General features: G+C 40.5%; 8 protein-coding genes across 11 annotated transcripts; 5 read left to right on the forward strand and 3 right to left on the reverse strand.

Moving 5' to 3' along the window:
* Window positions 1-67: 67 nt before the first annotated feature.
* AnxB10 (Annexin B10) lies at window positions 68-3,365 on the forward strand. Its single transcript, XM_018108278.3, has 5 exons — window positions 68-371; window positions 688-748; window positions 865-1,576; window positions 1,680-1,861; window positions 2,996-3,365. Exons 2-5 carry the CDS (start codon window positions 737-739, stop codon window positions 3,050-3,052), a joined length of 963 nt encoding a protein of 320 aa, XP_017963767.1. The 5' UTR covers window positions 68-371; window positions 688-736; the 3' UTR covers window positions 3,053-3,365.
* On the reverse strand, window positions 2,796-4,764 carry LOC108656266 (TIP41-like protein). 2 transcript variants are annotated; one of them, XM_018108284.3, is made up of 5 exons: window positions 4,304-4,764; window positions 4,013-4,232; window positions 3,575-3,733; window positions 3,404-3,492; window positions 2,796-3,058 (listed from the first exon to the last, which is right to left on the reverse strand). In XM_018108284.3, coding segments are annotated over exons 1-5 (813 nt in total). In that variant the 5' UTR covers window positions 4,648-4,764; the 3' UTR covers window positions 2,796-3,057. The 2 variants fall into 2 exon arrangements, with proteins under 2 accessions (XP_017963773.1, XP_017963774.1); XM_018108285.3 differs by lacking the exon at window positions 2,796-3,058 and having other exon boundaries at window positions 3,403-3,492.
* A 132-nt stretch (window positions 4,765-4,896) lies between these two features.
* Window positions 4,897-7,017, forward strand: LOC108656256 (xaa-Pro aminopeptidase 3). The gene is made up of 3 exons (XM_018108272.3): window positions 4,897-5,470; window positions 5,531-6,341; window positions 6,406-7,017. The coding sequence occupies exons 1-3, from the start codon at window positions 5,138-5,140 to the stop codon at window positions 6,816-6,818; spliced, it is 1,557 nt and encodes a 518-aa protein (XP_017963761.1). The 5' UTR covers window positions 4,897-5,137; the 3' UTR covers window positions 6,819-7,017.
* Window positions 6,898-8,379, reverse strand: LOC108656263 (delta(3,5)-Delta(2,4)-dienoyl-CoA isomerase, mitochondrial). Of its 2 annotated transcripts, none has more exons than XM_018108280.3 (4): window positions 8,208-8,379; window positions 7,908-8,064; window positions 7,215-7,839; window positions 6,898-7,154 (listed from the first exon to the last, which is right to left on the reverse strand). In XM_018108280.3, exons 1-4 carry the CDS (start codon window positions 8,257-8,259, stop codon window positions 7,056-7,058), a joined length of 933 nt encoding a protein of 310 aa, XP_017963769.1. In that variant the 5' UTR covers window positions 8,260-8,379; the 3' UTR covers window positions 6,898-7,055. The 2 variants fall into 2 exon arrangements, with proteins under 2 accessions (XP_017963769.1, XP_089120955.1); XM_089264829.1 differs by having other exon boundaries at window positions 7,908-8,133; window positions 8,208-8,372.
* A 185-nt stretch (window positions 8,380-8,564) lies between these two features.
* LOC108656281 (ribokinase) lies at window positions 8,565-9,874 on the forward strand. Its single transcript, XM_018108302.3, has 3 exons — window positions 8,565-8,752; window positions 8,812-9,357; window positions 9,430-9,874. The coding sequence occupies exons 1-3, from the start codon at window positions 8,697-8,699 to the stop codon at window positions 9,740-9,742; spliced, it is 915 nt and encodes a 304-aa protein (XP_017963791.1). The 5' UTR covers window positions 8,565-8,696; the 3' UTR covers window positions 9,743-9,874.
* Window positions 9,875-10,029: 155 nt separating this feature from the next.
* On the reverse strand, window positions 10,030-10,689 carry LOC108656278 (translation machinery-associated protein 7 homolog). Its single transcript, XM_018108299.3, has 2 exons — window positions 10,529-10,689; window positions 10,030-10,467 (listed from the first exon to the last, which is right to left on the reverse strand). Exon 2 carries the CDS (start codon window positions 10,462-10,464, stop codon window positions 10,270-10,272), a length of 195 nt encoding a protein of 64 aa, XP_017963788.1. The 5' UTR covers window positions 10,465-10,467; window positions 10,529-10,689; the 3' UTR covers window positions 10,030-10,269.
* Window positions 10,690-10,824: 135 nt separating this feature from the next.
* On the forward strand, window positions 10,825-17,143 carry sesB (stress-sensitive B). 2 transcript variants are annotated; one of them, XM_018108282.3, is made up of 4 exons: window positions 10,825-10,986; window positions 15,974-16,274; window positions 16,367-16,494; window positions 16,563-17,143. In XM_018108282.3, the coding sequence occupies exons 2-4, from the start codon at window positions 15,978-15,980 to the stop codon at window positions 17,035-17,037; spliced, it is 900 nt and encodes a 299-aa protein (XP_017963771.1). In that variant the 5' UTR covers window positions 10,825-10,986; window positions 15,974-15,977; the 3' UTR covers window positions 17,038-17,143. The 2 variants fall into 2 exon arrangements, with proteins under 2 accessions (XP_017963771.1, XP_017963772.1); XM_018108283.3 differs by lacking the exon at window positions 10,825-10,986 and adding an exon at window positions 13,558-13,713.
* Window positions 17,144-17,993: 850 nt separating this feature from the next.
* Ant2 (Adenine nucleotide translocase 2) lies at window positions 17,994-19,643 on the forward strand. The gene is made up of 3 exons (XM_018108281.3): window positions 17,994-18,569; window positions 18,690-18,817; window positions 19,063-19,643. The coding sequence occupies exons 1-3, from the start codon at window positions 18,252-18,254 to the stop codon at window positions 19,535-19,537; spliced, it is 921 nt and encodes a 306-aa protein (XP_017963770.1). The 5' UTR covers window positions 17,994-18,251; the 3' UTR covers window positions 19,538-19,643.
* The last annotated feature ends 429 nt before the right edge of the window (window positions 19,644-20,072 follow it).

Genomic DNA, 20,072 nt, shown 5'->3' on the forward strand with positions numbered 1-20,072 from the left:
ATTGTATAATAAACAAAACAAAAAAATTAAGAGAAAAGCTAAACTAAACGAGATTAAATAAAGATAAAATGAATATACATACAGTAAAAAATACTATCTATTCATACACACATACATATATACATATAATATCTTAATTATCTGCATGAATCATGCGAGCGGAATGCGTATTATGTAAGCAAGCCAAATGCATTGCCATTTGTATGTCGAAGCCGTAGTTAAAGCGAAATTAAAAGCTTTTCTATCTTATAAAAAGCAGTGAAAAAAGCTTCGCGCCACGAACGGGCAGAGAATTTCGCTTTTGTGTTTGCGTGTCAGTAGCAAACGGTGAAGCCGAGCGACTGGTGCAAGACAGCGGCAGCAGCGCAAAGGTAAAGAGAAATAGAAAAACAAAAACACAAAAACAAATGCAATATCCTAACAAAACAGAGCACAGCAGCAACAACAGTTGCGGCTAAGACTTAACGAGCCTACGTCACACTTGCATTTGAATAGCAACAACAACGCCCGCTAAGACTTAACGAATAGCAACAACAACAGCCGTTAAGACCTAACGAATAGCAACAACAACAGCCGCTAAGACTCAACGAGCTTGCGTCCAATTTGCAATAATAGCGAATTGGCTGCAAAGCATTTAAATTGCATCAATTAATCAACTTAAAATTTATCGAAACATTTTATTTGCAGTCACAGCAAACACACTGCAAGCACAACAAAAAAGAAAATAAATTAACAAATGGATTACAAGGTGAGTGAAAATTTGGTATGCGATTGAATCGATTCTCATAGTTTTTCTTCCTTTTTTTTTTTGGGTGGGTCTAAAAACAAATTGCTGACTCATCCATCATTTATGTATGTTTGTAGGCGGAGCCCTGTGTTACGGCGTATAGCCCGTTCGATGCGGCGAGTGACAGCCAGGAGCTGCGCAGCGCTATGCGTGGCCTGGGCACAGACGAGCAGCAAATCATCGACATCCTGACCAAACGCAACAACGCACAGCGCCAGCTGATTAGCGCCACCTATGCGGCGGAATTCGACAGAGATCTGGTCGACGATCTGAAGAGCGAGCTGGGCGGCAAATTTGAAAATGTGATTGTGGCACTGATGACGCCGCCGGTGGAGTATTTGTGTCAGCAGCTGCACTCGGCAATGGCCGGCATCGGCACCGAGGAGGCAACGCTTGTCGAGATTCTGTGCACCAAGACGAACGAGGAAATGCAGGAAATTGTTGCCACCTATGAGGAGAAATGGGGTCGCCCCTTGGCCGAGCAAATGTGCAGCGAGACATCGGGATTCTTTCGACGATTGCTCACACTGATTGTGACCGGTGTGCGTGACCCAGTGAATACGCCGGTGGACCCTGAGCTGGCCAAGGATCAGGCCTCACAGCTATATGCAGCCGGCGAGGCCAAATTGGGCACAGACGAGGAGGTCTTCAATCGCATCATGTCCCACGCTAGCTTCCCCCAGCTGCGTCTGGTCTTCGAGGAATACAAGGAGCTGACCGGCCAGACCATCGAGCAGGCCATCAAGCACGAGATGTCCGATGAGTTGCATGAGGCTATGATGGCCATAGGTCGGTGTAACTCTCCCTCGCTCTCTCCCTCTTTTTCTTTATCTTCCTCTCTCTTTCTTTAAATTTCGGCTATTGATTTAACGCCCTCTTCTCCATCTTGCAGTGGAGTGCGTCCAGTCCCCGGCAGCCTTCTTTGCCAACCGCTTGTACAAGGCCATGGATGGAGCTGGCACCGATGATGACACTCTAATACGCATCATTGTCAGTCGATCGGAGATCGATCTAGCCACCATCAAGAAGGAGTTCGAACGCATCTACAATCGCACGCTGCACAGCGCCATTGAGGTAGGTCTATCTACATACATAGATTTATTATATAACATATATATGTATGTATATATATGTATATATCTAAATTATAGTTATTAATTAATGTATTGCATTTTTTCAATTTTGCTTTTTGTACTCCCGTCTTGCACATTTCCTAATTGTTCATGTTGTTGTTCCTTTTGTACTTGTACTTGGTGCTAGGATGTAAGTATTGGTTGCCTGGTAGAGCTCTACTTATATGTATATGATATACTTGAAGCTGGTCTGACAAAATTTCTAAACCAAAACCTATCGAATTCGGCAACTTTTCAAACCAACCTCGCATTCGCATATACTATAATGTATCTCAGATAAATCTGCTTGGTTTATGGTATTACCAATTAGCGAACTATGTATATGGGCAGCTCCAGCTAAAGAAAACCAAAATTTCCTTTTTTTTCTAAATTACTTTCTATTGCTTTATGCTTTGGTTAGGACTTTAATAGTTCCACGGATATATGGGCAATTGGTTTGGTAGCTGTTAAGCTTTCAATATGCTTTTCTGGTATAAGAAGTAGTTGGTCTAAAAAAGAGGTACTAGGCTCAAATCCCACTCTAATTCATGGCTCTTTTTTAGCGTTAAGAACTGATTTGTCAGAGCTAATTCAATAGACTAATCAGAAATAAATTCCTTCAGTTAGCTCCTATAACTAAGGACTAGAGCAGGACATATCCTATTAAGAAATGGTGGGATAAAATATCGTAATGCCAGACTAGTATAATTCCTTAAGTAATCAAGAAAGTTGATTTAGAGCTCTATGTGTATGTACATACATATAGGGCGATTCTTTAGTCCTTACCAAAGACTTACAACTCTCATTTCATTGTCAATAGACACATAGTTCATACTGATCAGGTATATATGTAAATGTCTATATATAAATTAAGCCCCTTTTTTCATATATTAAAATAAAATCAACTTTATTTATAATTTTAATTAAAATCAAAGTAATTTTTACCATCCAAACAATTTCAACTTAAACTTAAACAAAATTTCGGCTGGATATGCCCATATATATATAATATGAACATATATATATATGTATATATATATATAGTTCGATTTAAACAGTTCATAACTTTAACTAATTTCTACATATCTCTTTGCAGTCGGAAACATCGGGCGATTATAAGCGCGCCTTAACTGCATTGCTGGGCGGCGCTTAACTTGGCCTGAAACGCAAAATACAAATGAAATTAAATTAAAATTATAAACATATATATACATATGTATGTGTACGTATGCTATATGCGCTTAAATCAATTACTAGTTGTAGACGCGCTCTTAATGTCGCACAATAAATAAATGTATATATATGTATACTATATATATATATATACAGATATACATATATATTCATTTAGTTAACAAAATGAATTGAACTTAAATATTCTTAACCATGGAATTTTGCGGCGGCAAGGAACCTACTGATTAATCCATTTTCAAAGTTGCCCGCGCATCGATATGAGAAAAAAGTAATTTTTAAACAAATTGGAAAAATAAAGAGATTACTAAACTATTTAAAATATAATTTGTGCAGCTCCTTGGTCTTGACGGGCAGAAAGTTTTGCATTTCATCAGGATTCGTCCAAAAACTAATGGACGACTGCGGAAAGAGGGAAAGAAATTGTATTAGCTAGTTGACTATAATATTACAGGTGTGTGTGTGTGTGTGTGTGTGTGCTTACCTGCAGCTCAGAACATGGCGCCTCACGATGTATGTACTCCTTGAGTATATAATCATTCTCGATCTCATAGTGGAAGCGCGTATCATGCATTCGTATGAGCACATCGTCGATTCGCAGAAAGTGACGCAACAGCACAAAGAAACCAGAGGGCATTACACGCTGATAAATAAGAAAGCGATAAAGATATAAGAGATCTACAAATAAGCAAATAAGTAGGATGAGACTGCCTGCCATATAGATGGAACTGTGGCGACTAATGAGATAAACAGTTAGGCAGATGAAGCTAAGCTCGCATTTGGTATTATAGCTAGGCATAATTTTTTTTTATATAAGATAGAGTTACAATCTCAGGCTATAGCCCAAATATACACAATATATGACAATGCTTGGGTACTCTCTGGGGACAGAGTATATATGTATACACATTCGTCAACTCACAATGCGCACACTCATCGCGGAGATGCCGTGATCGTGCAGCTCATCCTCGTATAGTGTGAGATCGTGATAGAAGAGAATATTCTCACGCTGCATCAGTTTCATTTTGTTGAGCGTTTGTTCTGTGACCTCCGAACGAAAGTGTTCATTCAATGTGCCCTGATAGGTGGATGTGAATGTCCAGTCGAAGGGTTTGTATTTATGCTCCATGTTCTGTTCGGCGCTGCAAGAGCGAAAGTCGTTTAAATGAGAATGTTTGAGAGCAAAGGAAATCCAATTTCTAGTGGCTGTTACCGTGTTTCTCGCCATTCCTGAGCGCAGGCCACCTCGACGGCTGCCTCTTTGCCATTAGCGACCAGAGCGAGTGCGTCTATGGGTTTGAACTCCATCAGGGCGCCATCTTTGTGCTGGAGGACGAGCTTGTTTTTGTGGAACACCATGTCTGGTAGGTGGGGCAGCTCGAGCGTATGTTGATAGTGGCAGAGCTCACATCGATTGACATCATCCTTGTCGCAGCACTTGTCGCTGCCCAAGTGGCACATACTCTTTAAAATGTGTGACTTCTCATAGCTAATGGTCCAATCATTAAATCTTATCGTCTCGTAGTCGACCGGCAAACGCAGCACAGCGCTCTGCATAATGTTAGTTTCCGTAAGATGTGTGAAATAAATAATACTTTCATATACAATTAAAAGCGAAAATTATGCGGCAGTGTAGTTATAGAAATTTATATCGATATATTTGTTTTTAAATCCTTGCAAAATTTGTCATCGATGTATAGAAATTATGCAACCAGGATGATTAGCCAAAAGTACATTTTTATTATTATATCTAACTGCCATTTTACTTGAGGAGGCATAATTTGTTAATGATTGTACCTTAGTATCCACTAAATAAATTATCTTAAATTTTGTATTCTAATATATCGCGTTACTTATCGATTAATCGTTCGTTTGACATCTCCGAAGTGAAGCGGCAAATGTTTTTGTTTTTGTCAGATATTCTATTTCCTAGGTTGTCGTAGATTTACAAATTCTGTGCATATTTTGTATTTAAAATTATAAAAAAAAAGATAAGCCTATCGCACGCATATACAACTCGATTCGCTTAATTTGCCTTATTAACGATATGATTGCATTAAAGCGCCTGCCACGTTTTTGTCTGCTACGCGCACTTGGCAACCAACCAAAATTTTCCACATATTCAACCACTCGAATGTGCAAGGCTCAAATTACTGCTCAGGAAGTACGCAGCCTGGCTGATGCACTCAAAAATGGTCTACGTGCTTTGGGCCAGCCAACAAATGCCACACATCCACATCTCATCAAGCCGCACGAATTGGTGCCCGGCGTGGAGCAGGCGGAATTTCAAACGAGACGCATAAGGCTAATGGAAGGCATTCAAACGTATGCGGAAGGCTTTGGGAACGAGTTCAATGGACGCACCTCTAGAGCGCACATGGTAAGGCTGTCATCTATCCAGACACTCTTTATATTTACGTGTTATCTATCCATCCGTCAGCTGGTCATTGGAGCCGCTTGCAAAAAGTATATGAGTGGCAAGATACCCTATGTGTTTCGTCAAAATTCGGACTTTTATTATCTAACTGGCTGTTTAGAGCCGGACTCAGTGCTTCTACTGACTATTGACGAATCAAGTACTGTGCAATCAGTATTGTTTATGCGTCCCAAGGATCCCCATGCCGAGCTGTGGGATGGCCCGCGCACTGGTCCCGACTATGCGGTACAGCTGTTTGGCGTACAGGAAGCACTGCCCATTGAGAAATTTCAACAAACTTTGATTGCCCGTTACAGTCAACTGAAGCCGCATTTGTGGTTCGATCTGAGCCAATCGGAGCAGTCGAATGTCACCGATGCAATGCTTCAAGTGTGCAATAACCAACGCACCCAACTGCTGCCCGTTTGCACATTCGTGGAGAATATGCGTCTAATCAAATCACCTGCCGAAATGGAGCTAATGCGTAGCACCTGCTCAATAGCATCAAGTGCGTTTAATGAGGTCATGGCTGAGACGCGTCCCGGCCAATCGGAGCATCAGCTATATGCAGCCGTTGACTTTAAATGCCGCATGCGCAGCGCCAGCTACTTGGCCTATCCACCAGTTGTGGCAGCTGGCCGAAATGCCACCGTGATACACTATGTGAACAACACACAGATTCTGCAGCCGCAGGAGCTGCTGCTAATGGATGCAGGCTGTGAATATGGCGGCTATACGAGCGATATAACACGCACTTGGCCGGTCAGCGGTCAATTTACGGAGCCACAGCGAACGCTCTACGACATGATGGAACAGCTGCAAAAGGAGATTATCGGTATCTAAATATATCTACAGACTTCATTGATAATTGCTTAATATATTTCGTTTCGCACTTACAGAGCTGATCATGCAGCCAGGCGGCGAGACTTTGGATCAACTATTCGAGACGGCGTGCTATAAATTGGGCAAATATCTGCAGGAAATCGGTTTGGTTCCCAAGAATCTGACGGACCACAAGGAGCTGGCGACGCAGGGCTATAAGTTCTGTCCGCATCATGTATCCCATTATCTAGGCATGGATGTCCATGATACTCCCCATGTGCCGCGCAATACACGCATCCAGCCGGGCATGGTGTTCACTGTTGAGCCGGGCATCTACATTGATGAGAAGCGCACCGATGTGCCAGCCGAATTCCGTGGCATTGGCATACGGATCGAGGATGATGTCTTGATCAATGAAAAGGGTCAGGTGGAGGTGTTGACCGCCAGCTGTGTCAAGGAGCGACGTGCATTGGAGGATCTGTTCAAATAATTTTCATACCCAAAATAGACTGCCACAAAATTCCTAGTCATAATTTAGTTGTTATAGAACCCATATGTATATGTACACATGCAGATCAATGTATATATATATATTTAAAGATATTTACTTAAGTTGTAAGCAGATATTGCGTATACGCCAAGTGTTCAATGTACAGAGTATATAAAGTAATACAGAGAATACATATATATTATTGTTCACGTACATCAATTATAGACTATTCGATCGTTAAAGCTTGGCAAACACGGGTTTCTCATCCTTGGTCAGCTGCGCGGCCACCGACTGGGCAAAGTCCTCTGACTGAAGATTCAGTTTGTTGATAATACGCTGAAAGCAGAAAGAAAAGTTTATATTATATACATACATAGATATACATTACTATCTTACAATGTGATCGAGTCCCTCTTGATTGGTGTGGTCCAGGGAATAAACCATGCTTTCCTTGGTCGTCTGCACGGCTATGGGACTCTTACTGGCAATCTCCTCGGCCAGTGCTATGGCGCCCGCCAGCAGTGACTCCTTGTCCGGATATACACGACTGACCAAGCCGCAACGCTCCGCCTCGGCGGACTCGAATCGGCGACCCGTGAAGCAGAGTTCGCGTGCCAGTGATTGGCTGCCAATTACCTTGGGCAGGCGTTGCAGTGAGCCAACATCGGCGGCCATGCCAATGTCCACCTCTTTCACCTGGAAAAATGCATCCTGTGTGCTGTAGCGTATGTCCGCGGCGGTAATCAAATCAACGCCAGCACCAATGCATGCCTGATGCACGGCCATAATAACAGGCTTGGGGCACAGCTCCACGGCGGTAATCGAGTCCTGATATATCTTAATGGTGCGCTCTAAAACAACGCCCTTGCGCGCCACATCATCATAGTCAGCCAGCTGCTGACCCAAGGCCATCATGGAAGACAGATCAATGCCGGCACAGAAATGTTTGCCGGCAGCAGAGAGTACAATGGCACGACAATCCGGATTGACGGCCAGCGTTTCAAAGCAGGCTCTGATCTCGCTAAAGAGAGAGAGAAGGAGGGGGAAGGTTGTAGTAATACATGCACCTGTGTATAGGCATGTTCTTACAGCCACATATCCCTGTTGATGGCATTCAGCTTTTTGGGTCGATTCAACTCCACATGAAATACAAAAGGTTTCGGCGAGCTGATGGCCAATGTTTTGAACTGTGCAGCCACTTCGATGGCAGCCTGAGCGCTGCTGTTATTTCGGCACGGTTGCATGGCTAGCAATGATAAAATGGTGCATGATTTAAAAAGACTATTATAACTGTTGTTGGTGCCACAGATTTGGACTTTGCACCGGACAATTGGACTCGGGGACTAATAGATTATCCAAAGCAATAAATTGGCAGCTGGTCACACTCACCAACTAAACGTGGAGCCAGTCTTATAACGTTTGTTATTCTTGGTAGCGACATAGTTAATTATTTAAACAAATTCTAGAAAATCAGCCTTTAGTATATGTACTTTTAGCGGTTGTTGACAATTGTTGCATTTGTAATCGTACCAAGTGCCGTTATCTGTTATCGATAATGTAAGTGATAGTATTTGGTACATGTGTATGTACCCTAATTGGTACATTAATCATCAATGTACCGTGTCTGTTATCGATACGGCAAACGAAATATAAAAATATCGGTAGTTCGATGCTGTCACATTTGACTCTAGCGTTCTAACGCTCAGTTCTTGCCGGCTTTTAGGAGGCGAAATAAATTTAACGCAAATCAGCAAATATATTTTGTGCTTCATATCAGTCGTCGACTACACCTTCAGCTGTTTGCAATTATCAAATAACAACAAAGATTAGCGCAAAAACATATACAAGCATATTAAATAAATTGATGCGAAAAACAAAATGAATGAATCGGTGGACGTGCTCGTTTTTGGCTCGGCCATTATAGATTTTGTGTGGTAAATGCATATGAAATAAGATGCAAACATATTTAATAACAAACCATTTACCTCATCAGCTACGCACCCCGTTTGCCCAATGCTGGTGAAACCTTGCATGGTACTAAATTTCAAACTGGATTCGGTGGCAAGGGCGCCAATCAATGCGTAGCTGCTGCTCGCCTGGGCTCCAAGACGGCGCTCATTGCCAAACTGGGAGACGATAGCTTTGGCCACAACTATATACGTCAGCTGGAAGTTGAGAAAATAAATGTGAAGTATGTCCAGCAACTGCCAGGGCACACAACAGGCGTAGCTCAAATCGCAGTCGCCCAAAATGGCGAAAATAATATCATAATCGTTGTGGGAGCCAACAATATGCTCGGCCCGCAGGATGTGGACAATGCTTGCGAATTGTTCGAGAAGGCCAAGGTGTTGATCTGTCAGCTGGAGACACCCATTGATGGCACGTTGGAAGCATTGCGTCGATTCAAGGGAATATCTATTTTGAATGCTGCTCCAGCCATGGAGAACATCCCTCTGGAGCTGATACAGCGGTGCACCATTTTGTGTGTGAACATAGTAGAAGCTGGGTGCTTGGTGGGCGAGCCCATCATTAACATTAGGTATATATAAAATGCTAATATACATATATATATTTATAGCATTATAACATTGAGAGATTATCTGCATTACAGCGATGCATTCAATACAATGGCGCGCCTTATTGAAATGGGCGCCAACACTGTAATCGTCACACTTGGTAAAATAGGTGCTGTCTGTTCCTCGAAAGATGCTCCATATGACTGTAAACTGGTGTCAGCTCCAAATGTGGAAGAAGAGCTGGTGAAGGACACAACTGGCGCTGGAGATGCCTTCATTGGTGCCTTGGCTAACAGCTATGCTCGTTTTCCAGACAGACAACTCGTTGATCACATTGCAGCTGCTCATGTAGTGGCAGCCCAGTCAGTGCAGCACCATGGCACACAGTCAAGCTTCCCATACGCTTAAAAGTGACAAGAAACTATTGAACAGCCAATAACCAAATAATTTACATACATATGTATACTTGTAAAAATAGTAATAAATAAACGAGGCCTTAGTATAGCATACGTGTCCCGACACGACTATGCATAAACGTAACATGCCACTGACATTTATTTATGTATATACATATATATATATATATATATATATATATATATGTATGTCTCTGCTAGACTTATGTAGTCGACTTCCAAAGAATTTATGACATCTCTTCCACCCTTGCTCTTCTTAAGATTGGCATACAAAAAAGGTGGCATTAACTGTATGTTTTTATTACAAAGATTTAATGCGCTTCTTTTGTTAAATCGTAAGTATAAAAAGTGATATTATTTGTTTAAACGTTCAATTTTGGTCAACCTTCATTTGACAACAGAATTTTTCTGCAAACGCAATTCGCATCGTGTTCACGAATGTGTTTGTGTTTGGGTGTTGACAAACGAATTCCTCCAACACTAATGGTAGTAAATGTTTATGTGCTGCAATCATCCTCATCACTTCTTGCCCGATTTCTTGATGCCACCGCCCACAAGGGGTCCCTTCTTGGCTGCCTGCTGTTTGGCGGCATCAAGTGCCTTTTGTTGTTCCTTTTGCTTCTGTTTGAATGCCAAATCTTCTTCGTCGAGATCCTTGCCTTCCTTCTTGGGTGCCTTCAGTGGCTTCTTTTTACCGCCTTCACGACCACTCATCTTCTAGAATTTTAAGTACAAATTTAAATGAATTTTCTAAGAGCTTAGCAAAATAGTCACGCACTCGCACGTTTTCCCAACTTTTCTATTTAGTGTTTAACAATGACAGAAAACTATTGCTTGTCAAAAAAGCAGCAACGAATTCTGCTATCGATTATTTTCTTTTCAACCCTTGTCACAAAATGTTATTTTCAATTCGTATCTATAATTATAGTTATAAAACCATGCTAAAAAAATCATATTTATAATAGGTATAAAATTAATAGTTTTCATTACCATTGTCAGTGGTCCACACAATGTGCATGCAAAATATCGTAATAGTTTCGATAGGTATCGGTTATATCGATTTCTAATGCAGTTTAAGCCGCTCGATAGTTTACCACACTGCTCCCGTTTTGCAAGCACTTCACGAATTGCGTTCGTTAAGTGAGCACGCGGCTAGTTTCAACGCCAAGTGGGAAATTCTATTCTGCAAAAGAAGTTTTTATTCTGTGGCTTTTGTAAGAAGTTTAATAACTGAAGGTATTGTGGTTTTCTTTTATACAAATCTTAATTCTATCTTGCTGCGAGCTACTACAAAAATGAAAATCGGACAGTGCATTCATTTAAAATTTACCATTGATTTTTTTCTTTACGTTCACCTTGCACTAGATTTAAGTTATGTAATGTGCTAAATTTTTTTTTTATGTGTCGGTGATGGTTTTATTTTCCGGTGTATGAATCTAACTCTATATTTTCGCCAAACCTGTGCGGCGTTTTCGACAAAATGTATGATTTTATTTTTTTATATAAAAATGGCAAAAAGCGCTGCCTAAATTGTGCTTACATAACCACAAAATAATTTGCAAGCGAAAGCAACGTTAAATTGAAGGCTACAAAGTTTCGGCGTCTAATATAAGTCACAAGGTAAAACTGTCGTCCGTGTCTCTGTGTCCTCTTTTTTAATGCACCCACATACACACACCTGCAGTGTGTTGAGAACGCTCACGAGTTCTAACCTAAAAATTTTGCAAGAAAAAGTTGAAAGCGAGCAGAGAAAAAAAACGGTGCCACACAAGCAAACTGTCGTGCACACGCACACACACTCCCAGGAACACGCACACGTTTACAATTGAGCACAATTTGCAACAGCTGCTTTTGTAATGAATCTAATTGAATATAAATTTTTTTACATGTAGATGTATCATATATACATGTGCAGATTTTTCACTATATTTTCTTTTGTATTAATTGTGTAGAAATGCGGCACACGCATACAGATGTAGTTGAGCATTCATATGAATTCCATGTGCTTATCGCGCTCTCTCCCTTACTCACACGCCACGCCATTTACACGCGCAAGACTCACAGCGACTATAAATGCCTTTGTATGTGTGTGTGCGCATATTTCAGTGTGGGTTTTTTTCGCATTATTCTCTTGTGTCTTCAAATTTCTAAGAGCACATTTCTCCTACCATTGACCAATGACCGTTTTATTGTTGCTTTTCGATACTTTTACATTTTACCTGCTTGCTTACAATTGTTAGAACCGGTTATGAACAGAAGCAGATGCTGCTGCCGCTGCTGATGTTATGACGTCAGCAGGGCAAACGCGTCATGTTAATATGCCGCATGTGATTTTTTTGTTTGCCCTTTTGCTTGGCCTTTTTAGCGCCATTTTGCAGTCGGCGTTTTTTAACCCGATGCCCGACAACGATAGCAGCAGAACGTCCTGGCAAATGCTGTGTAACATTTACGTAAACATCTCCAAATTGTGATTTCTCATATTCGTCAATGCTCAAGCGAGCGGATTAGCAGAATTGACAACCGATAAACAAATCGACGGCCTCATTGATGCGTCAGCATTTGAAGTTGTGGAATTTTTTACATTTTGTAAATCGCTGATCACGCAAAACTAATTGTTTATGCGACGCCCGACATCCGACAAAGAGAAAAAGTCCCTATTTAAATGCCATGCACCGTTGTACTTAACCCATTTAATGGATTTAGCTGCACTTGAATCTATTTTTTGTTTGCCTTTAAATAGCCGCAATTAGATTTTTAGTACGCATCCAACATCAACTTTACGTTTGCATCTTTGGCAGGCTGCCACAAGCCTCATGTCGCTCTCATTAATTGGTGCGTAAACTTTTTTATGTAATTTGTCAGCGATTAGAAGACCTTGAAAATGGCTGATTATATAAAATAGTTGTATGAGTAGCGGTATTTAATCTAATCGCTGTACGCACATTTATTTCACTTACGCTGCCTTCCGCCTCCGCATACAGAGAAATTGGCCCACGACTTCCCATTTAAGAGCTTCACGCGACGAAGAGAGCAGCAAGTGAGTACAAAAGAGAGCGTGAAGCACATGCGTCAAAATTTCCATAAGTCAGTCACATGCTACGCTACGCTATTGACGCGGGCGTCAACGCCATCGACGCTGTTATGTTCGTCGGCGCATTGCCAACTGAGTAAAAGTTTACATTTTTGGCAAGCATTCAGCTTTTTTTTCTGTTGTGAAGGCAGTGCAAACCTCGAAAGGGGTAAATGAAAAACAATTGTATTAATTTGTTTTATTCTATTTGTTATTTGTTTTTGTCATTGTTTTAGGTCAATATTCATAGGTAATAGATTTGATTCTATCCAAATTTGTCTTATACTTCCTTTTCCTATCGAAGTCTCTGGCCTTTAAGTTTGCTCTCTTTCTCTCTCTCTCTCTCTCTCTCTATATGTATGCGTGAACTGATTATCAGCTTTAGCTAACGGTGTTATGCAATGATATTGGCATTGAATTCATTGCTATCGCTGTTCTGCTTCGCATACACAGACATTGATATATATAGATAAGATCTTGCCTACTCTCTCTCGATCATTTAGCATTTGATTTTGCGCACACGTGCAAGAGCTTTGTATGTGTGTGTCTAGTCTCTGTTGCCAACTGTCTCTCAAATGCTTACCACCGTTATATGACGCCTTTCTAACTCATTCTCTCACTCACAACTGTTGCTCTGCCTCTGCGACGCTTCAGAGAGAGAGAGAGAGCGCGTGAACTTGAATCTGTCAGTGTCGCTGCCTCTGTCTCTACTTCTGCCACAGCGAGCAGAGGAGCAGCTGACTGCTGCTAGGCAGCGTAGGCTAGCTCGTTCAGTACGCTGTTCCTATTATTCATAAGCAATTTAGTTGCCGTCCGGTGCAGACCTTTGATTTCGCAAGGAATAAAGATAAATTAATTTTTTTTCGGTGCTGTGATAAAAAAACAAACAAATTGTACGTATTACATATTAAGTGCATTTGAAATGCATAAGCCTAAATTAAAATCAACTCGATCAAAGTCAATAACAATAATAACTGACGCATAAATAATTAGCAAGCATTGGTGAATTAATTTTTTTGTTTGTTTTACTTACTTGGCCTAAAACAAGTATAAATTTTTTTTTTTATTGTTATATAAACGTGCACCAAGGCTTAAAGCAATTGAAAATTGTGCAATGATATTAGAACCAGCATTTTTGTGCTTACAACGAAAGATAAATTGTTTAAACAATATTCCAAACTTTTTTTTTCTCGTGCTCGATTAAAACAGTTATGCAATCTCGCTGAAAAGGGTTGGCCGCAACACTTTTCGCTGAAAAGCAAAGTTCAATGCAATAAACAATAAAACAGTTACACGTGCCTTTTTGTCTAGTCTTCTTCGGCTCCATAACTCCTGTCTTTCAATAGGCATTTATTCAATCTTGTTTTGCTTGTTGGCTAGTTGAGAATAAAACTGTTACATCACGGTCGCGCGTGCTCCTTGCGAAAGCTCTTTCAATCAGCACCCGCGCCTCTGGAGAGATTAGATAACAGGGCAACGCTTTTTACAGTCGCTTGCTACTGCTCACAACACCCACCGCCGCCTACAGCAATAAAATTCTTTACTACGCGCACTATCTCTCTCTCTCGCTCTCCCTCTGTCACTCTCTTAAATGGCACTGGCCTGCCTCTCGCGAAAAGTGATTACGTAAAAGCGGCTTTTGTCAATGAAAAGTGGCCTAGACTGAGCGCCTGACAGCCTGCCGGTGGCTGCTAATTTAATTTTATGCCAACATTTCTCAAGCAACAAAAACAAATCAGAATGAACATTTTTTGGCTGCTGCTGCCTACACTTGAAATCTAAATTTAACAATACAAGAGCATGAAAAGAAAGCTTTCGTCCGAACTCTCTCTCTCTCTTTTTCTGAAGATGTCTCAATGTCAGTAGCGAGAAGAGTATTGGCACATATGCATGGTAGCTAGCCATCCCCTTTGCACCAAGCAGAGCTGTTGGCATTGGCTTTCTCTTAGCATTTCAAAAAGAATTGACAGCGCCATCTACAGTGTTATACAAGCAATTAAATTATGCAATGTGTGCAGACACACACATACGCACAGCCACTCTTACAATAACATGTGCTCATTGCCAAAATGTGCAATAATATAGGCAAGTGCCACGTTCTGATGACTCTTAGAGTAAAAGTGTCAAATTTATTTGACTCTTCAATTTGCTTACTCTTAATCAAGAGTAAGCGTTTATTGGTCTTTATTATTACCGGTTCAAACAGAACTCGGTCTGGTGGGTAGCCAGTTTGCCAACTGCATATACGAGAAATACGCCACTTAAACACGTGGCAGTTGAGGCTTCCAATTGAAAAACTGATTCATAGGCAGAAATATAAAACCTCTTTTATATACAATGACAACGCACCCATACAACAATAAACACAATTGTAAATTCACTTGACAACGGCATAAAATCGAGTCAATCCCGCATTTGTATATGTTTTGTATATAATTAACACACTCACAAATGTACATATACATTTAAAAAAAAAAAAAAAAAAAATCGAATGCTTGGACAACATACCATAGAGTACTTCTTTGTAATTTACTGCTTGTTTTTTATGAAATAACATCTTCATTTCATTTGAAGCTTAATCATTTGTGCATGCCTAACCCATTTAATCTAGTTTGTAAGTATCTATTTATTTAACATATCTTGCACCTCCTCATATTCAGATAAATCCGTGCTAAGCGCCCTCAACTGGCATGTAATCAATCCCTTAGTTGCTCAACTAGATTGCAGTTTGCAACGATTAATTGGGTAACGAGTCGTATCGATTGCATGTTAAGTTGGGCGCTAAACGTTTTCGTTTTGTAAACGCTTTGTTTCTATTTATGCATGTTTTAAACATATTTTTATTGGTTGTGGTGGCTATCAAATTTGTTTGTAAATATTAAAATAGTGTAAAAAGTGAAATGTGCTCATATAACATAATCAAAACACAACAAATCGCAAGTAATTAACAAAAATGCAATAATCATAATCGTAATCATAATCACAATCATAATCATGAAACTAACCTCATAAATGACGACGGACAAAATTGGAAGATGAATATGATGAAGAAGAAGAAGAAAAAATCCATAAAAATAATGCACGATGTTGATATGGAAGAGAAGTTGGAGAACTATATGTAAATTTTTGGATACTTTGCATTGTTGTTTATAGCAAAATGGGCAAGGATTTTGATGCTGTTGGATTCGTCAAGGACTTCGCTGCCGGAGGTATCTCCGCAGCTGTCTCAAAGACTGCCGTCGCACCCATCGAGCGTGTGAAACTGCTTCTGCAGGTTCAGCACATCTCGAAACAAATCTCCCCCGATAAGCAATACAAGGGTATGGTTGATTGCTTTATCCGCATTCCAAAGGAACAAGGTTTTGCTTCATACTGGCGCGGTAACTTGGCCAACGTTATTAGATATTTCCCAACTCAGGCTCTGAACTTTGCCTTCAAGGACAAGTACAAGCAGGTAAGCAAGCACAATATATTTAAAATCCCCATTTGTCTTCCACTATAATTGTGTTTTTTTTTTTTTTTGCGTTGTGCGCATCTATTTCATAGGTCTTCTTGGGTGGTGTTGACAAGAACACCCAGTTCTGGCGTTACTTCTTGGGCAACTTGGCCTCTGGTGGTGCTGCTGGTGCTACCTCTTTGTGCTTTGTCTACCCATTGGACTTTGCGCGTACTCGGTAAGTAACGATATATATAATACGCATATGTATATGATACATCTATATTGAAACTTGTTCCGCTTTAGTTTGGCTGCTGATACTGGCAAGGGTGGCGCCCGTGAATTCACCGGTCTGGGCAACTGCTTGACCAAGATCTTCAAGAGTGACGGTATTGTTGGCTTGTATCGCGGCTTCGGTGTCTCTGTCCAGGGCATCATCATCTATCGTGCTGCATACTTTGGCTTCTACGATACCGCCCGCGGCATGTTGCCCGATCCTAAGAACACACCCATTTACATTAGCTGGGCCATCGCTCAGGTTGTTACAACTGTTGCTGGCATTGTGTCCTATCCATTCGATACTGTTCGTCGTCGCATGATGATGCAGTCTGGCCGCAAGTCCACCGAGATCATCTACAAGAACACACTGCACTGCTGGGCCACCATTGCCAAGCAGGAAGGTAGCGGTGCCTTCTTCAAGGGCGCCTTCTCCAACGTTCTCAGAGGCACTGGCGGTGCTTTCGTGCTTGTGTTGTACGATGAGATCAAGAAGTTCTTGTAAATTTAATTATTAAATTATTCAAAAACCAACAACAAAACATAAACAAAAACAAACAACAACTACCACTACCAGCTAATTATATTATATAAAGATAAATTCAACAACAGCGCGAAACATCTGCAATAATCCAATATAATTATAAAATTATATTATATATAATAACTGGAATATAATTTAATTGCACTTGCATAAATAGCAAACATTTGATGGCCAGATAGCAACAACAACAACAACAACAACCAGTAGAACAGTAAGAAAAGCAAAAGGAGTCGAAATCAGGATATTTGGAGCGGAACGGACAAGCCAAATCTCTTAGCCACAAACACAACACACAAGAGACAAACAACAATATCAGACGAACATTCTAGACATATATTTAAGTTATAAGCTAGTAGCATTCTTGTTAAGTTCGACAGGTGATTGTGGCAGAGCGGACAGGTGCGTCTGTATCTCTGTCTCTGTTCTCAACGAAACAGTCGCCTCCTCCACCCTTTTGCCGATCGAGAATGTTTGATCGTATATACATATACAGAGTGCGCATTATAAAATGAAATAATTAAGAACCATTTCTTCAGCCTCTGCAGTAACAACAACAAACCAACAAAAAAATCAACCTGCGGTTGGTTAAAAATATAAAAATTGATAAAAATAGTAAACCAAATGTGTTTTATTCGCATCAATTTCCCCCACTCACATATAGCTGAAAGTGTGACAACGGAAAATGGAATTAAATGCGTATGTATTAAAAATAAAAATAGTCCGTTAGGATTCCTTTACGCAGGAAAATCGCCGAAAATATATTTTCGGCCTTTCATCGTTTTTAGCTACGGTTTTGTTATTAATCTACGCAAAATCACCCATGGAACGGCAAACCGAATGGAAAACACTGTATTTGTCGAATTATGTAATATTATTTGATCAAAGTAGGCTTGATTTGACGCTAGCGAACATTTTCTCAGTCTCAGTAGCCTAGAAAGTTAACGTCGTGGGTTGTGTTTGATATACATTCAAAATTGGCTCATTTCGTACGGAGCTGGTTTTATTCTAGACCAAAATTATTTCGGAAAAAAACCAAATTATTTAAAAACCAAAATTTACTAAAACTTTTTATTTTCTTCTTGGACTCGAAAACCTTTTACAAAATTAACAGAAAATAGAACCGGACTCCGGCGTATCATCAAAAAGAAACCCACAAAAAAACTAAAGTCAACAAAATGGGCGATGAAGGCGGCGGCATGAAACCCGGAGGTGATCTAAAATCCTTCCTAATTGATTTTATGATGGGCGGCGTATCGGCGGCCATTGCGAAAACGGCGGTGGCGCCTATCGAGCGTGTCAAATTGATTCTCCAAGTGCAGGAGGTATCGAAACAAATTCAATCGGATCAGCGCTACAAGGGAATTATGGATTGTTTCGTGCGCATTCCGCGTGAGCAGGGTTTCGCATCGCTATGGCGCGGTAATTTGGCCAATGTGATACGATACTTTCCAACGCAAGCGCTCAACTTTGCCTTTAAGGATGTGTACAAGACGGTAAGTCATCGAATGTTGGCAGCACTATTTAAATTTAAAATAGCATCTATTTTGGTGATATATTTTACACATTTACATTGAAAAATCACAATATTTGCATATTTTCTATGCTTTATTTAGGTATTCTTGGGTGGTGTTGATAAAAAGAAACAGTTTTGGCGCCATTTCATGGGCAATTTGGCCTCTGGTGGCGCAGCCGGCGCCACTTCTCTGTGCTTTGTCTATCCACTGGATTTTGCACGTACGCGGTAAGTTGAAAAGGCCAAAACAATTAAATAATACAAATCTGTCATTTGTAGACAGTTAATACAATATAGTTAGCTAAGAAATTATGTTTCCGTTACATAGTCACAATTCGTTTAGAACTAAATTTGACCAAAAATACGCTTGTCATTTATAAAGTCACTGGCTTGCAGGGTTGTGGCCTTGCCACTTGACATGATTGACTTGTTACTAAATTTGCCCAAAATACACTATTTAACGTCTTTTGCAGATTGGCTGCTGATGTAGGCAAGGGAGGCGAGCGCGAATTTAACGGTTTGATCGATTGTCTGCGAAAAGTGGTGAAATCAGATGGGATAATTGGACTGTATCGCGGCTTCATTGTATCCGTGCAGGGCATCGTTATCTATCGTGCCGCCTACTTTGGATTCTATGATACGTGTCGCGACCATCTCCCAAATCCAAAGAACACACCCTTCTACGTCAGTTGGGGCATTGCTCAGGTGGTTACCACCATTGCAGGTATTGCTTCCTATCCGTTCGATACAGTGCGTCGTCGCATGATGATGCAGTCGGGTCTCAAGAAATCGGAAATGATCTACAAAAATACTGCACATTGTTGGGTGGTGATTGCCCGACAGGAGGGCATCGCTGCCTTCTTCAAGGGCGCCTTTTCGAATATCATTCGCGGCACTGGAGGCGCTCTCGTGCTGGCCATTTACGATGAGTTCAAGAAATATGTGTAGACTCACAGCGGACCCCTCGTCCGCTTCTTAGCCGTCACTCAATCAACCCAGCCATAAAAAATGAAAACCAGAGAAACTAAAAAAAATAAAGACCAAAAGAGAAGCCGCACGAGCTAAAATAAAAAGTTAAAAAAAAATGAAAAAATAATTAAGAAATAACTGCCACAACAGAAAAAACGGGAACACAAAATGCTAGCAAACTTTATTTCAGAAAATATAGATAGAAAAGGACTTAACTCAATCGAGTCGAACTTTCCATGACAAGCATTTATTTTTGTTGTGTAACTATTGAATAATTAAAAGAATCGACCAAATTTAAAGTGCAATAACAACATTGCCAACATCAAAAAGGATATTAAAATTCATTTGAAAAAAACATTTTGTGCAATTTTCTTCGTTATCTTCGTTTCGCTACTGAGCTTTATATCACATTTACCGTTATCGAAGGCGCCAAGCAGCCGCGAATAAGTAGGTACATTTTTTTGCACAATAGATCGTTAGCAGCAGCAATAGTGAAGTCCAATCTACAAGTTCG

The sequence above is a fragment of the Drosophila navojoa genome, chromosome X (genome assembly GCF_054131105.1).
Source record: "Drosophila navojoa isolate 15081-1374.11 chromosome X, UAZ_NAV_1.0, whole genome shotgun sequence".
In the NCBI taxonomy this organism is placed as follows: domain Eukaryota; kingdom Metazoa; phylum Arthropoda; class Insecta; order Diptera; family Drosophilidae; genus Drosophila; species Drosophila navojoa.